At 40.5% G+C, this 15,655-nt stretch overlaps 1 protein-coding gene across 1 annotated transcript in view; it reads right to left on the reverse strand.

Moving 5' to 3' along the window:
• NCAPD3 (non-SMC condensin II complex subunit D3) overlaps positions 1 to 15,655 on the reverse strand; it is a 44,483-nt gene that overhangs the window by 14,819 nt on the left and 14,009 nt on the right. Inside the window, exons 14-24 of the mRNA XM_014593746.3 lie at positions 14,761 to 14,834; positions 12,772 to 12,906; positions 11,665 to 11,885; positions 9,804 to 9,995; positions 9,370 to 9,467; positions 9,142 to 9,257; positions 8,218 to 8,325; positions 4,857 to 4,971; positions 4,650 to 4,757; positions 3,079 to 3,317; positions 2,305 to 2,384 (exon numbers count right to left, since the gene is read on the reverse strand). Of these exons, the coding sequence (XP_014449232.3) occupies positions 2,305 to 2,384; positions 3,079 to 3,317; positions 4,650 to 4,757; positions 4,857 to 4,971; positions 8,218 to 8,325; positions 9,142 to 9,257; positions 9,370 to 9,467; positions 9,804 to 9,995; positions 11,665 to 11,885; positions 12,772 to 12,906; positions 14,761 to 14,834 (1,486 nt within the window). The remainder of the gene's footprint in view (positions 1 to 2,304; positions 2,385 to 3,078; positions 3,318 to 4,649; positions 4,758 to 4,856; positions 4,972 to 8,217; positions 8,326 to 9,141; positions 9,258 to 9,369; positions 9,468 to 9,803; positions 9,996 to 11,664; positions 11,886 to 12,771; positions 12,907 to 14,760; positions 14,835 to 15,655) is intronic.

Consider the following 15,655-nt stretch of genomic DNA (forward strand, 5'->3'; position numbering starts at 1 on the left):
TTTTAAATCCATTTCATTAGGTTAAGACACACCTAACTGGACCAGCCAAAAATATTAGATGTCATACATATCTACAGTTTACAGGAGATCTGTAAAGGATTTTAGAGGAGTAGTCTGTGCCAACTTTTTGTTTTTTCGTGGTGTATTTGGGGGGGGGGGAGGGGGGAAGGAGCTTCCCTCTGCTTTACTGCACAAGACTTTCAGGATTTTTCTGTATGTGATTTTTGTTGGAGAAATGTCAGCACTGATAAAGCTGGGGTGAAAGGTGAGTATTTGGGAGGAAGGCCTTTTTGTTAATAGCAATTTAATTCTAACTAATATTTTAAATGGAAGCCATCTGTCAGAGTCAAACATCCTCAGCTTCACGTATGACAGAGCTCACAAACGCACTCTCAGATATCCAGGAGATACTTCTGCAAAACAAGGGAAGACCAGAGGCTTAATCTTTATTCTTGCTTTTTCACTTGGAAATTCAAGTCAGTATCTCCACTCTGCAAGCAGATCTTTCCAGGACTCTTAATTTAATGAAGGCAAAACCTAAATTTCTTTCCTTGCTACTCATGGTTAAAGACACTCCTTACGTCAAGTTCTAGGGACAATGTAAGGAGCCACATGAGCGGGTAGTCAGAGTTAATGAAATTACATTAAAAATTGTAACAATCTGGTTTAAAGCTAGAGCTATGAAAGTGAAGAGAAGGGCAGACGATTCTGTGGAAGTGAAGCGAAGGCCAGTCTGCAGTAAGATATGCTAAAAACTGCAGCTTACACAGTCCATGAGAACATGCAGGTCAGACCATTTTGCCCATGTGAATGTGGGTTTGTGGCGTTTAGCTTCACTATTTAAAATGCTGACAGTCATTCTGGCATTGACTCAATATTGTTCATTGTACGAGTAGAAGTAGAGGAACAGTAGTTACCTTTTAGAGCGTTTATGATGGAACTTTATTTTGGGTCATCTCCTTCTCCTCTGCCCCATATCAAAAGCCCCCAGTCATGCTCTGGAGAATAAGCATCTAACAAATTCATTTCTTTTTGGCAAGACAGCACAAAGAAGCAGCTGAAAATTAAGACGTGCGTGTTTTCCTTCCCACAACAGAAAAAGGGAAGAAAGCTAAACAAGAATCCAATTTTATGTTTTTTCAAAGTTAATCATTGCAAGGCCAAGAGCTGTAGGTCAATCCCAGCCAGGAATAAAGCGTTTTTGTCCTTGTGCACCTGCTGAATATAGATACTCAGAAACAGGCTCCTCATGGAAACCGTGTTTGTTCCCTCTCCAAAGTGTTGTGAACGATGTTGCAAGGCCACCATCTACTGGATGGAGACCACAATAACATCTTAGTGCACCAGTGCTGGGGTGATAGTCCTGGAAAATGAGATCTTTTTTGAAGTAGGGGAGAACATCTCCTCTGATCAAAACATCCTTAGTATAAATCTGCCCATCCATGGAGGAACCACCAAGAGAACTCTTTCCACATGTCAAATCCAGTTCTTGCCCTTCCTACTGAGACTAAAAACAAGGGCACTATCAGTGCTAAGTGTGGCTATGCCCAGCATTCACACATCCATTAGAAATACGACTGAGTTGCTGCGCCCAGGCCAAATACATCTTATGGTTGTGAAATCTGGTCATTTATCAAAATATACCTGGAGCACCACATTGCGCAGAACTACAAAACCTGATAAAATCAGAGTTCAGCAAAGAATACAGCAAAAAAAAATTGGACATTCTTTGCCAAATACTTCAGTAGAGGAAGGTCTGAAAAGTGAAATGATGTTTAGAAGCAAAAGAAAAAAAAAGCAGGGAGAAAAATGAAGATTATTGAATAGCAATCTAAAAGCTGTCTGCTGAGAAGGGAAGGCAGATTTTAGAACACACACTTCAGAGTTCCCATTCCCAGAGCTGTATGCAAGTCACGACAAGACAAAAAAGCAGAGGGGCACTACTGCTCTCATATGCACAGATAAATGCAGATTCTGAGTGAAGTTATTTACTCCTCTATCACCATTTGAAGACTTTAAGGCATAATCAAGGGAAGGGAAATACAGGGTGCAGTAGCTGCATACACACAAGCTCTGATCTCACTGCAAGTGCGAAGTAGCTTGCTTCCTAGTGAAAATGGGATCATGCAGGCAGTTACTGCAGAATGGGCTGCAAGTTCATACCTTCACTTCCCTCACAGTAACTCATTTGTGCAGCCATGCTCTTAGACTTGGGATTAAAATTGAGACCTGAAGTTCTGCTGGCTTTACAGTTCAGAGTTGATCACTTGATCCTTAAGGTGTTTTACAAAACTGGTGCTTTACCTGGCAATATCTGGGCTTGGATCCACCAGAACACTGACAAACCGGAAGAACAGCGATTCCTTCCACTTCACAAACTCCTCCTATAAGGGAGAGGTAAATGGTGAAAAGCTGGCTTGACCAGTAGCATCCCAACTTGAACTGTCCTTCAAAGTGAAACCAGAGTAAACTCTCTGGATCCTGACAGAAGATGCACCTGGCAAATGAGCACATTGGGAGATTTACAAAATAAAGCTCAGGATTCTACAGTCTCAGAATTAGAGACTCTGCTTGAATGCCACAGCTGCAAGCATTTTGGTTTATGAAACATTAGCTGAACAAGAGAACCAAGGGAAAATCTGGACTCCAGTGCTGATGTGTTTATCTGGTATTCCTTTACAGGTATATTCAAATTGACAGCCTGGCTTCCTTGGATATACTTTAGCAGGTGGGGAAATAGCTTTTGCCTCTCGTATGTCCCTAGGTCAATCTATACAGACAAGAGAGGAAAGCTAGACTCCTCCTACCCAGAGCAAATTGGCAGATTCATGAAAACAGAACATTATAGGATAAATAGGACCATAGTCACTTGGCTTGACCACTGAAATCCCATGCTGGAAGCCTTTGTTCAAAACAGCAGTAACACAATTTATTCTTAAGCACTGAATTTCCCTTAGTTTTAGGTAGATTGTAACAATACTCTGGGTTCAACCTACAGGCAGCATTTCCATTCAGCAGATTCTGTGATAGACGCTCTTGGAGTGGGGTACTGAGAGTGTGCCTTAGCCCTCTACTTACCTGCAGAAGATTGGTAAGGAGGATCAGTGTCTGCCTCCGGATGAATGGGTTTGGGTCTTTCAGGCACATGGAGATGTTGGGAATGTACCTGTCCACCATGGTGGTGTAGCGAACACACAGGTCACACATGACTATGATGACATTATTGCGAATGGCCACATCATCAGACACCTCCAGCTCACGAGCTAGTGCTGCAATACACTTCTTTGCCAGATCCTCATGCTGTAGGCACAGCTTACCTGTCAAACCAGGACCAAGAATGTTTCCATTTCTAAACACCTTAGCAGGGCTAGAAAGGACCTTAGGAGGTCATCTAGTCCACCCCTCTTGCTTCAGGCACGATCATCACCAGTTGCCTAATCTGCTCTTCCAAGGATGGAGATCCCAAAACTTCTCTAGCTAATCTACTCCAATGCCTAACCACCCGAACAGTAAGAAAGTTCTTCCTAATATCCACTCTAGATTTCCTTGCTGCAATTTGAGACTGTTCCTTTTTGTCCCAACCCCTACGGCCACAGCAAAAAGTCTATCACTGCTCCCATTATAACCACATTTCAGGTAACCACACAGGGGGTACATCTACATGAGACATTTACTGAGAAATTGCCTAACTACCTCTGTAGTAAATGTCTCGGCATCTACACTTGCAGCACTATTAGGACAGAGTAAACTAAGTAACTCCACCACAGGTTAGTACTTGTAAATACAAGTATTATCCTGCAGCAGAGTTTTTTACTCCACCACAGTGCACACGTAGATGCTGACAGGACTGGCTGGGGCATGAGGATGCTTCAGTGCCAGAGCTGCCCCAGCCAGCCTGTCCACAGCAAGGGGCGCCTCTGGGCCCCCTGCCAGCTAAAGCTGCTCCAGCCTGGCTCAATGTGCTGCAGTCCTGGGGGGCATGTGTAAATGCAGTGCCCAGGAACAATAAACTCCAGCGTGATAAGCACCAGAGTTTATTGCTGTGCATTAACAGCACATGTAGATGCACCCAGAAAGTATAAAGCAAAGATAGGAGAGGACCTAGCTCACCTAATGTACTTTACCATATAAGCAATGCAAATTTTACCTGGCCTTTACACAAAGGTTCTGGCTCTTCATTCATATAAATAGAAATGTTAACTGAGCTCAGACTGAAGAATAGCTTGTACTAGAAGAGAAGTATCAAATTCCCTCCATCCCTTTTTAGTGAACCTTGTTGTGTGCTGTGTGAGGGATACCAAAAGACAGAAGAGTACAAGAGTGGTACAAGTCTACAGGATGCTTCTGGTCCAGCCAATTGTACTACTCCTGGACAGACAAAGTAAAGATATATAAAGATCAATGCATTCATTGTTTTAACACTTTGATACCACATCCCAATTTTTCTTGTTTTCTGTCTCATCTTGTCATTATTAAACAGCACAGAGCTGTAGCAGTATAAACTCCGAGTACTGTTCACATCTGTTGCTAAATCTATGTTCCAAAGGTGTTGCAAAAGCAAGCAGAGGAGAGAGAAAAAGGGCAGGGACCAGCTATACTCAGGAAGTAGCTGTACCTAGTACATATTCCCACTGCTGGAGAAGTCTTACCCAGAGTAATGAAGGCATGAGCTCTGACGACTGAGGGCATAGGAGATCCTCTGAACTGGAACAGTGGCTGAGAAACTGGGAGCTCCTCACCATCTAAAGGACTAGACACTGGTAAATAAAAGACAAATAAAAGAATTAAAGCAGCCTTAAGGCCAGAAAGAGTTTTAGCTTGTAAATGCAAATTTAAGAGTAACGAGAGGGTCTCACATTGCTCTGCATGGACAGGACAAGCCATAATGGATTGAATCAAAAGAAAAATACGTTTCTCCACTTTGGCTGGACACAGCTGGGCAGCCTCACCCAAGGTGAAGAGGTGACTCACCTACAGAGAAAAGTAACACTGCAGTCAAAAGGCAACGGCAAAGCTGCCAATTAAAACAGCAGGATTCTCTATGTTCCTGTTCCAAATCAGCTTAAAATTATCTCCCGTCCTTTAAAAAGGGACAGCAATTTGAGGACAGATGGCAAAGCTCTGATGCATAACCATTTTTATTTAATATAACATAACATCCTTCAAGTTGGTCACCTTTATTATTAATCATAAATGGCCCTGAAAGGTGTGCTAGTCATTTTATACACATAGAGTAACATTGACCCATGTTGCAAAGAGCTTATGAGCTAAGTTGACAAACTGTAAAAGACAGACAAGGATAAAAAAAAAGTAGAGGGGTAGTGTTACATCTCCTTGTTATTCAGGCTACTAACAGCCAATTCTCAGGCCCTTCCAAGACAGTTTTTTACATAGTATCTTAACCAAACAAAATTATTATTATTCATAATCTAAGATTGCAGGAAACCCAAGCTATTTTATTGAAAAAGTAATGGGAAACTATCTTCAGCTGACCTAAATTCTAAAAGTATAGGCATAACAAGGCTCTCTCACTCTTCCAAAATAATTTCATTAGAAGATGTAATCATCATCACCATGTTTCTATACATGGCAGAGTCATTGCTACGAACTATGTGAATAGGTATTAGTCACAGAACTATTACCTAAAAGCAAAAGATATATGATACAAAAAAGGGGGAAAAGGCATTTAACCACAATGGGCCCTTCACTTTGGCTCATGTTCTCCTAAAGTAGAATCAAACACATGAGCTCGCCTTCGTTAAATGACTCTTGTGATTTTTTTTTAAAGGTTCCAAGAGTAATATGTTAGCTTAGGCTCAATATTGCTTCCATTAAGTTCAATGAAAGTTTGTCATGACTTCCAGCAAAAGCTGGAAAGGGACAAATGACATTTATACAGATCTAGGTCCAGTCATTTCCATATGAGCTACATTGTGACTTATACACCTTTGCTCACTGAATGGAGAAATACTCTATGTTATGCTTGCATGAGGCTCAGTTTGATCTAGTTCATTGCTATCTAATACCAGGGAGCCAAATTCCTTCAAAAGTTTGTACCATACGGGGAAGTTCAGTGGTAGCACATCATTCTGAGAAGTCAGAAATAGACAAACTTGTCACAGCACATGCGCCACACATACACACACAAACAGGCAATTATATTTGATGCATTTTATATTGCTACAATCAATGGACCACCTCCCATGCTATAGATATCAAAACTATTCCTTAGCTTTGAGGTACCATATTTACTCAAATACAAGATGACCCCAATTATAAGATGACTCCCCAATAATTACTTTCTATATATGAAAAAAACTATACATTTAATATAATTTTCCAGGTACAGAAATCAGGGGAAAGTATCTCGTAGGTCAGGTAGCCTCTTTGCTCCAAAACCTCTTCCCCCTGCAGTTCCTTTCTCCAGTCATTACTGTCAGACCCTGCTCTCCCTGCGCACATGAAAATGAAGAACAAATTTGAAGAGACTGGAATTGAAATGAGCATAGCTGTAGTAATTTGCATAAAGTAACCATAGACTTAGTTTATCCAGAATTGAGGCATTTTATCTTTTTTGAAACTGCCTGGAGGCCTTGGAGTTTAGATCTTCTTAGTCTCACTTGCCCCTAGCCAAAAGAACGAAGGAGCAAACTAGAGGGAAAACCCAAAAGCAATCCCCCATTGCCATAAACTGTTTAGCTTGAGATCCATGTTTGGAGGCTTTTTTTTTTTTTTCCTTGTCTCAAGACAAATGAGCTAAATCAGTTCCAAATTCCACCCACTAAGCAGAGTTCAGTTGTTCAAGTCTCTGTGGTGCTACCCGGGCAAGTATTCTCCAGCCCTGACTCTTATGCCTGGAGCTTCAGATACTCCCAAATCCATGGAAGGCACCCTACGTACAGGCCCTGAGCCTGGAGGCTTTGGAGTTCAGAGTCTTGCTTGCCCATAGCCAAAAGGCAAAAGGAGCCAGCTAGAGGGAAATCCCCCATCTCCATAAAAATAAAGTGTGTAGCCAAGATCCTCCCACTGGGAGACTACAGAAGACTCTCAAAGCAGCAGGAGCGGGGGGCTGCCTGCAGTGCATTGGACAAGTCTCAACTCTTAACTTCAAAACACCATTCAAGGTGATTTTGGCCTACACTTGATCTAAACCAAAGGACCAAGAAGTATGATAAAATCTAACTAGAAAGAGTGGCGAGGGATCCAGGTTTAGCTTTCCATGGATACAGTAAATGCCATTAAAAATGGACCACTCTGAGAAGTAACTAGGTTGAAATATCTTTACTGTGGTGTTCCCTATGTATTCAAGTCTCATGTCCTGACCTCAGCTGAAAAAGTGCTCTGCTAACTGTTTCACAACACCCCTGAGAGACCAAAGAAGATTCTATTCTAGTGTGCATCTCAACAAGATAATGTTAACCATGTTTTGATTGAAAGAGTCACCTGTGTAACCCCAAATTAGGAAATGAACTAGATCAGGGCAGTTCAAGTGAGACCAAGGAAGCTGCACAGATCTAACAAAGGATATAATTTGAAGGCAATAGAGTTGCTAAGGTTTTAATAAAGGACAATGTTTGATTTATACAACTCTTGTTATTGCTGATGATAACACATGGATTCAAAATAATTTAAGTTGATTTTCAAATAGCTTGAATTTACTGACAAAATTCTATAAAACAGGAAAATTTGGTACAGAGCCACTCAGAAGGAATCACTTCTTTTGTAAAATTTAGAGTTTTGTTTCCTGACCAAGAGAGCCAGGAACTTGCACTTTATTTCTAAATGAAAGGGTAGATTTTCTAGTAAATGATGGTTTGGGCTGCCACAATCATCAGGGCAAGCTTTCCACTTGCTGCAGTCTTTCAAACACTGTTTGTTATTGTATATTATGGGCCAAACTTGTATATATACACACAGCATGACTGATTAGGGCTTGCTATTCTCTAGGATTCACAGAAGAATGACATATTTCATATCATGATCTAGCCCAGTGAACATTTAAAAAGAATATATTCAGTTCTAACGGTGTTATTCTGTTGATGACAAATAGTAAAAGAGCAAGCCGGAGGCCAAAAGATATAAAAAATCTTTGTATGAACATACAAAGCAGAGTACTGCAGATATCACTGCATTGCTGTACAGTCACTGAAACATTTGAGAGAGGAATGAATGCATTCTTTGATCAGTAAGTCAGTACAGAAAGAGTAAAAGACTTACCAAGAGATCCTCTTGTAGTTGCTCTGTTCTATCCTCTTTGAGTATTATACTGGAGAGAGAGCATTCACAGGCAGATATCACATCTCCACACACCTCGTTCAGTAGTTCCTATTTCAAGATGAAAACAAATCAATTCAGTAATTACTAAAGAGAGTCATGGGTAAGACATACTCCACATATTAGTCTTGAATTTCAAAAGCTTCCTTTAGGTTCCCAAATAAGTTATCTGGGAAGTGTCCCCTCTTTCCATCTTAGCCTCCTTACACTGAGCAACCTAAAAAGAAAAGGGGACTGGATGGCAAAAGGAAATGACATGCAGAACTTCCCACTGGTAAATTAAAGCTTCTCCAGGTTCTCTCATTGTGCAGTCCGTGCAAAAGAAAGATCTTCACAAAAACTAGTACTACCAGCACCCCTCAGCCTTTTTGTCCCCAAGATGTTTTATTAGCATAATTTGAGAACCGCTGTCATCTACTTTCATTTACTGGAGTCCAATGAAGATGAATAATGAAGAAATAAATCTATAGAATCTACCTGGAATGTGTCTGTAACCTCAGTCTAACTCACTCTGAACAAATGCCTAAGGTAACCAAATAGCAAAAAAAATCACTACAGTGAGATCTCCTGCTAGGATTTATAGCATTTCTTTAAAAAGGCCAAATTAGGGGATTTCAGTTTAAAATACTGCACCCTCCCAAAGAAAGCAGAATTCTTTCAAACCCACCATTGATCATAAGATACATCTAGCACTGATACTATATTGTTAGACAGTTAAACAGAAAAGGTGCAATTTTCTGGAGTCAGAGCCTCTTTGTTTAGTGTGCTAAAGGAACCTGCAATTTCCTGAGATGAGCTGTCTTCGGGAAGACAGCCCTTGTGAAAAACAGGAAAAAGGCTGTTTTAAACGTGTGTCCCAAGTCCCACCTGTGTCTCCTCAGGGGAATTTGAATATGCATGGCAGAGCTTCTGCAGAGCCTCCACAGCTGGGCTGATCACCTCCAGGGGACACCGAAATTCCTTCAGCCAGAGCTTAATATCATCTGGAATGTAAGTCAAACACTTAACACAGGCAATTCTCAGTTCACCAACTACTTGCAAAGATAGTTGGACGGGAGACAAAGTCTCTAAGCCCAGGTTCCCAGGAAGACTTACCAGTGAGCCTCCCTTGGGTGCTTCTCGGGAGGTGCTTAGCAACATGCCCTATTACACACAGGATATGTCCTATGGTCTCAGCACTGACATTCTGTTCCCTGAAAAATAGTCAAGGGGACAAACAGACATTTCCTCAAGAACCAACACTTGGCTAGAGTAAGAAAACAAGTATTTCCTGGATGATGCAGGTTGAAAATGGGATTGTAAGACTGGATGAAAATACAGTAGAGACTTAAAGCAACTTCATGGCCCTAAATGACTGGGCTCTAGTTAAAATTAGTGGATGTTATTGGCCTCCTGTATGGAAGCAACAGGAATATAACTTAAGTACTTCAGTTTGAACAGCAAAAAACCCCAAAAGGCACCTGTTCTCTTGGCTGCCTTCTGCATGCCGCTCTAATGATGAATAATAATTAAGATGGAGGCACACACACCTGTTGACACTGTCCCAAGATTCGATTATCTTGGAGTAATCCAACTTGGGAGAGGAACCTGCTACCTTGGCAAGCAACATCCAGGCTGGTATAGCATGCTCCGTTTCCACATGGGACATGACATTATTTATGAAGGTGGAGGAGAACTTATCCTGCTTGGCCCAGATCTGAAAAGCTTTGTTTAAGTACCGGCTGCAAGGAGACAAAAAAGACATAAGCAAGGTACAGGCAAACTAACTGGTATTGTGATCAGTTATTAAAGGCCACTAACTCCAGACTGTTTGGATTTTACAAAAACAGGCAACACAATGGAGCTGGCTTTAGAGATGGTTATCTGGGCAAAACTGTTTCATTCTCATTGTTCACAATAAATTGGGATTTCCACTATCCATGAATCTCTCAGACATTTACCATCTGTCCTCCAATTTCCAATTTATAACATTCAGAAGCACACAACAATTCTGTTAGATCTTACATGTAATACTACCCGCTTCATTTCACTGCAACATAGGGCCCTGTGTCTGCTCTACATATGAACTGGGAAGCTTAACTTCAATATCACACAGGAAAATACTTTTTAGAAGTTTTTTTTAGCAAACATTCACAAAAGGAGAGGAAGATAACTGTTATTAAGGCACAGATGGGGGGGGGGGGGAAATCACAGTTTATCTAATTCCTGGCAATTTCCTATATGCTATTGGCAATTTAATGTGCTTCTCTGTCCAGGTTTCCTTATCTGTCAGTGAAGGAGAAGAGAATTTCTCCACGTAACCGTGAGATATTCTACTGCCCTTACTGCTTATGAGATCTTTGAGATCATCAGCAGGAGATGCTATAAAGTGCAAAACATATTAGAAAGTAGTCCAAATTAGAATAGCATGCCAGTTTTAAGTTGTTAAGTAGCACAACCATCATCTCAGGTTTCTATTTCAGAACTATTTAACCCTGTTGACTAAAAAACATAAGGTTCCATTAATCAATGTTGTATCCCTGTCATGTTGTGTGTCATCACATATCTTTTGGTACTTCCCACAGCATTTTGTAAAAGGCAAAGTTGCTATTAGTCATAAGACAAGTAACATATTGAATACCAAAATGAAGCAAAGAGTGATGTACTCTCTTTTCTATAAATATATGCATGGTTACTTTTCTCATCACCACACTCATTTAACTTAAACAAGCTCCTAGCAACAAACCAAAAAAGAGACGCCACATGTGCCATTATCCTGTTTGAATACTGGAGTTCAGGGAAAGACATCAATAACAAGTACAAAAAAGTTAGTGTCTGACAGGCAGCGGAGCTGTATTGTGCTCACTGACTGCCAACACAGAAACACATGGCTATTGATCTGAAGGTCGGCTATACCTCTCTCCTGAAAGGAGCTCACAATATAGCAATAACAACAATACAGACAATATATTGAATAATAAGATACACTTACATTTTTACATATGGATTTCCAATTGTTTAATAAACATTAATAATAAATTAATGCCTTACATTTTTACATCTGGATTTCCAATTGCTGAATAAGCATTAATAATAAATTAAGCCTCACCGTGCCTATGTACAATAGATGTCGTATATATTCTAGCAAGACACACAAAGGTTTGTAGTCACACTTAGTGGCAGAACTAAGTACCTCAAATATGAGTCTCAGCACTGTGAGGGATATCAGTCTCCTGAACCTGGATCAGTATAACCCAATCCAAGCATTTTTCTGTAAATATGGGGGTAACACCAAATACAAATATCTACTGAAAAGGTGAACACAGTTGGGAGTTGACTTGCAAGCCACATGAAAGCGCAATTCCCTTCATTGACCAAAAAAAAAAAAAAAAGGCTGTGCGCATGACCTACCTGAATTCCTGGCTCTCTGAAGTAAAGAGGGTAAGAAGATCCCAAGCAAGAGCTTGGTTTCTGTCCTCATGGCTGAATCTACTATAGTGTTTAATGTTCTGCAACAAGAGCTGATCAATACAAACCAAGGCTTTTTCTTGTACAGAGCTTTCAGTGTCCATCACAACGGGTACCACACCTGTTAACCAGGCTTTCTGAATCAGAATATTGCTGGGCTGAGACTAAAGAAAAGAAGATTTTGTATTAGAAGCACTTTGAAATCTGTAGCCTGACGAGGGTTTTTAAATCCGAAAGCTTGCTAAGAAAACGTTTTCCAACTATTTAGTTGGTCTAATAAAAAGATATCAGATTTACTCAAAGAACCTTGTCTTGAGATTAGTAAGGCATTTCAGATGCTTGGTTGAGATTAACAAAAGAAGTCAGACACATTGACAGACTTAAGTGAATTAGAAAAGAAACATTAGCATACAACATTGTATGCTGAAAAAAGGTTTAAAAACATCCAGAACAAATGGACTTAGTTCTCTCTGTTGCTACGAGTTGCCAAATACTGCATTTGTTATCAAGGTATCTTACGTTCCTACTGATCTAAGGTATTGTAATACTTATTCAATCCTAAAAATCAACACAAAAATGTCCCATTAAAGCATGAAAGAAGGTATTTTAAAGCCAGCACCAGAGAGTTGTGCCTAATATAAAATTTGTGTTCTGATCCTAATGTACAAAACTTTTGCAAATAAAGATCAAAAGTAGAAAAAGGGTATGTCTTTGGTAACATGATCCACGTCTGAATGCCCAAGCGAAGAGATTCAGACCTCTCTATTTAGCCTAAGACAAACAATAGAAATGTATACATTTTGCTCCATGAAAAATAAATCATGATCCAGAAAGATACTGAAATGTATAACACAAGCCGTTACTGTCTATAAGAATGAGCTGTGTCTTGCATGTCAAAAAGGTAATAGAAAGCTTATGATAGTCTAAAGAAATGTAATGGGAAAAAAGTGACAAGTCATTAAACGATTGTCTTTTCCCCCTTTCCTTTCAATAAAGTAATGCTCTGCCCATCTCAGGTCTGCATAAACGTTTTGCATTAATTTTCCTCACCATAAGAAGCTCTGTAATAGACTGCAGTGCTTGCTTCCGAACCGAGATGGCAGGATCACGGCAACGATCTTGAATAATGGACAAATCCTCTGGGGTACAAGGAATCACTTTGTACTTCAAGATGCTCATAAAAACCTAGATGTTAAACCCAACAACATTAGGAATTCAACGAGTATATATCTAGTTGTAAATTAAATATTTAAGGCACACCCAGGTTTTACAATTTTAATCCTAAATTTCAGAGATGTCACCAGGGAATGTAAAAAAAATAAAAGAAAATAATTAAAGTGGGGGGGGAGACTCTGTCCCTTCATGTTCAATCATTGTAACAGCACTTTGCATAAAGTCAGCTTCCCCTTTCCCCCTGTATACTCAACTCTCTTTTGTGTGGGCTTTTCACACAGGAGTCAGAGAAAAAACACATTCAAAAGCCCCACAACAATACGGGTATTAAAACACAATCTATAAAGAACTGCGAACTGTAGGGCACGAGTTGTTATCCATAATTTTCTTTTTAAAGCATCAAAGAGAGACTTCACTTTAAACCCTGTCTAATTACTGTAATATTTTTTTTAAAAGACAACTTATGCCTCTTTCTTCAGCTGAAGTTGGATAAAATATAGTTTCTTTGTAAACAAGCTCATGTGTTCTAAACTAAACTAGCCTAATCAACCAAATAATAGGCCTCAGTTGACAGATCAAATTAAATGTCTGCTGACATATAACGTCCTCTTTCTAAACGATGGAGTAAGTGAACTTCAGGAAGAGTATTGGCACTTTTCTTCACCATTGCACTTGTTTCACGGACAAGTCAAAGATTTTTTTAAGACCAGTCTGCAAAGTACAAGATTAGCCAAATGAGGCCATGATTCTCTCTTTAACTGTTGGCTTTGTGAAAGGCCACGATCCTTCATTGAGCTCTGTGTGGCCAGACGCAGTCACTACAAGACTGTGACCTACATGTCTATGGTAAAGCTCTCACTCATGCATACGTTGAATCCTCTGTGGTTCAGTGGTAAAACCCTTGTCTACCACGCAGGAGATCTGGGTTCAGTTCTCGAATTTTTATACAACTACAGCTATGGAGGCACCACAACTCTGGACTCAGTCTGGCCTTTGGATTCTGTCTCAATGCCCTAAAAGGGCGGATGGGAGGTCTGGGCAGCCTACACTCCTGCATACTCCTGCCAAGGCATATGCATCAAACATCTGGGTGACCTCTCAGGCATACACCATGATCCAGATGGGTTGACAATTGCTGAACCAACATGAATACTTGAATTATACCTGGTCAGTAGAAATGCAAATAATTGAATACCTATGTGTTTCAGTTTTTTAGTACCATTATTGTAATTATTCTGGATTGCTGTGTAGGATTGGTTTTTATGCTGGTCTTTCATTTTTGGTGACGTTGGTCTTTCAGTAGGTAGGGACCTACTGAAATCGAGGAGGCAGGCAGGCGATTTCATAGGCCAAATACAGTGCCTGCCACTGTTCTTGCGGTTGCTCGCAGCGAGGCCCCAACCTGTGCCACTGATTGGCTGAGGGGCCCTGGTTGTGGCCCGGCCCCTCACCATTGATTGGCTGAGAGGGCTGCCATTCATATGGTTCCACCCTTTACTGCTGATGGGTAGAGAGGAGCACAGCTGCATAATGGGCAGGCCAATCAGTGGCAAAGGGAAGAGGGGGTGGATGCCATGCTGGCCCACTAGGAAGCCAGCATTTTATTTTCAACAAGGTTTTTTTTCCCCCCTCAGCGATTTTTGCGGGGAACACTGCTTTTTGTGGAAATTGCCTCAAATCATAGTTTCTGTGAAAAAAGCAAAATCGCAATTTGAAGAGCTCCCTAATTATAGATGTCTCAGATATCTGGACATTTTGAATATATGAGAACAGGGAATGGTCCTTTGGGGTTCAGATAAACACTGTCAGCTGTATTTTAACAGTATTCTCAGATATCACTATTACAGCAGTGTGCAGGAAACATACCTGGAGTGCCGACTTCCTGACATTTGTCTTCTCATCTCCTGCTCTCAGTCTTAACATAGTTATGATTTCTTTCCCTATTCATGGGATTAATCAGAAAAAAAGGTCATGGTATCCAACAGGGACAGAGATTACAATACTGCCACGTAGTGCTGACAGGACAACTAACATACTACGACCTGGAACAGCACAGATCAGTTCAGTATCAGCTACTACCAGAGAAACAACATGAAATTGGACAGATAGGATTTCAGAGTGGAGCACAAAACTTCAGTAAATTAAACCTATCAGTTCCCTACAATGTCAGGAAATAATAATGCACATTTTAGAGATGGGGGTGGGAAATTGTAACAGGCCATCAAGTGGCTTCTTTGAGGTTGACTTCATTAAGTAGCAAAGAAAAAGTAGGATCCAGAAGACCCTTGAGGGCAGCAGGAGGACACATACAGGAGGAGTACTGCACAATTAAATTAGGCCAAAAGCCTACTTTTTCTTTGCCTACACCGAAACACACTTTACCATATTTTTAGAGACATGATGTACATTCTACAAGCACATTTGCTAGTTGCCACATATAACTGGTTTGTAGTACTGTCAGCTATAGCGCTCAACACACAAGTTACATTTGAATACAAACTCACTGCTGGCAAATTGGCTTCAACACTCCTTCTACCTTGATCTTTCAGGGCTCCCTAAACAGGAATTTCCTCCACCATCTTTTTCCCCCTAAGCGTACTTTCCCCCAACAAAACAGTGTTTCTTTAACACATGCCCAAGTTGAATCTTTGTGGATTATAGCAGCACTGCTTAAGTTCTGGTAAGGGGCCAATCTAAACCCATTTGCAGTCATTGACTGTTATGGACTTTGAATTGGGCCTCACGTGGCTTTTTTGAATGG

The sequence above is a fragment of the Alligator mississippiensis genome, chromosome 16, assembly GCF_030867095.1.
Source record: "Alligator mississippiensis isolate rAllMis1 chromosome 16, rAllMis1, whole genome shotgun sequence".
Taxonomy (NCBI): Eukaryota; Metazoa; Chordata; order Crocodylia; family Alligatoridae; genus Alligator; species Alligator mississippiensis.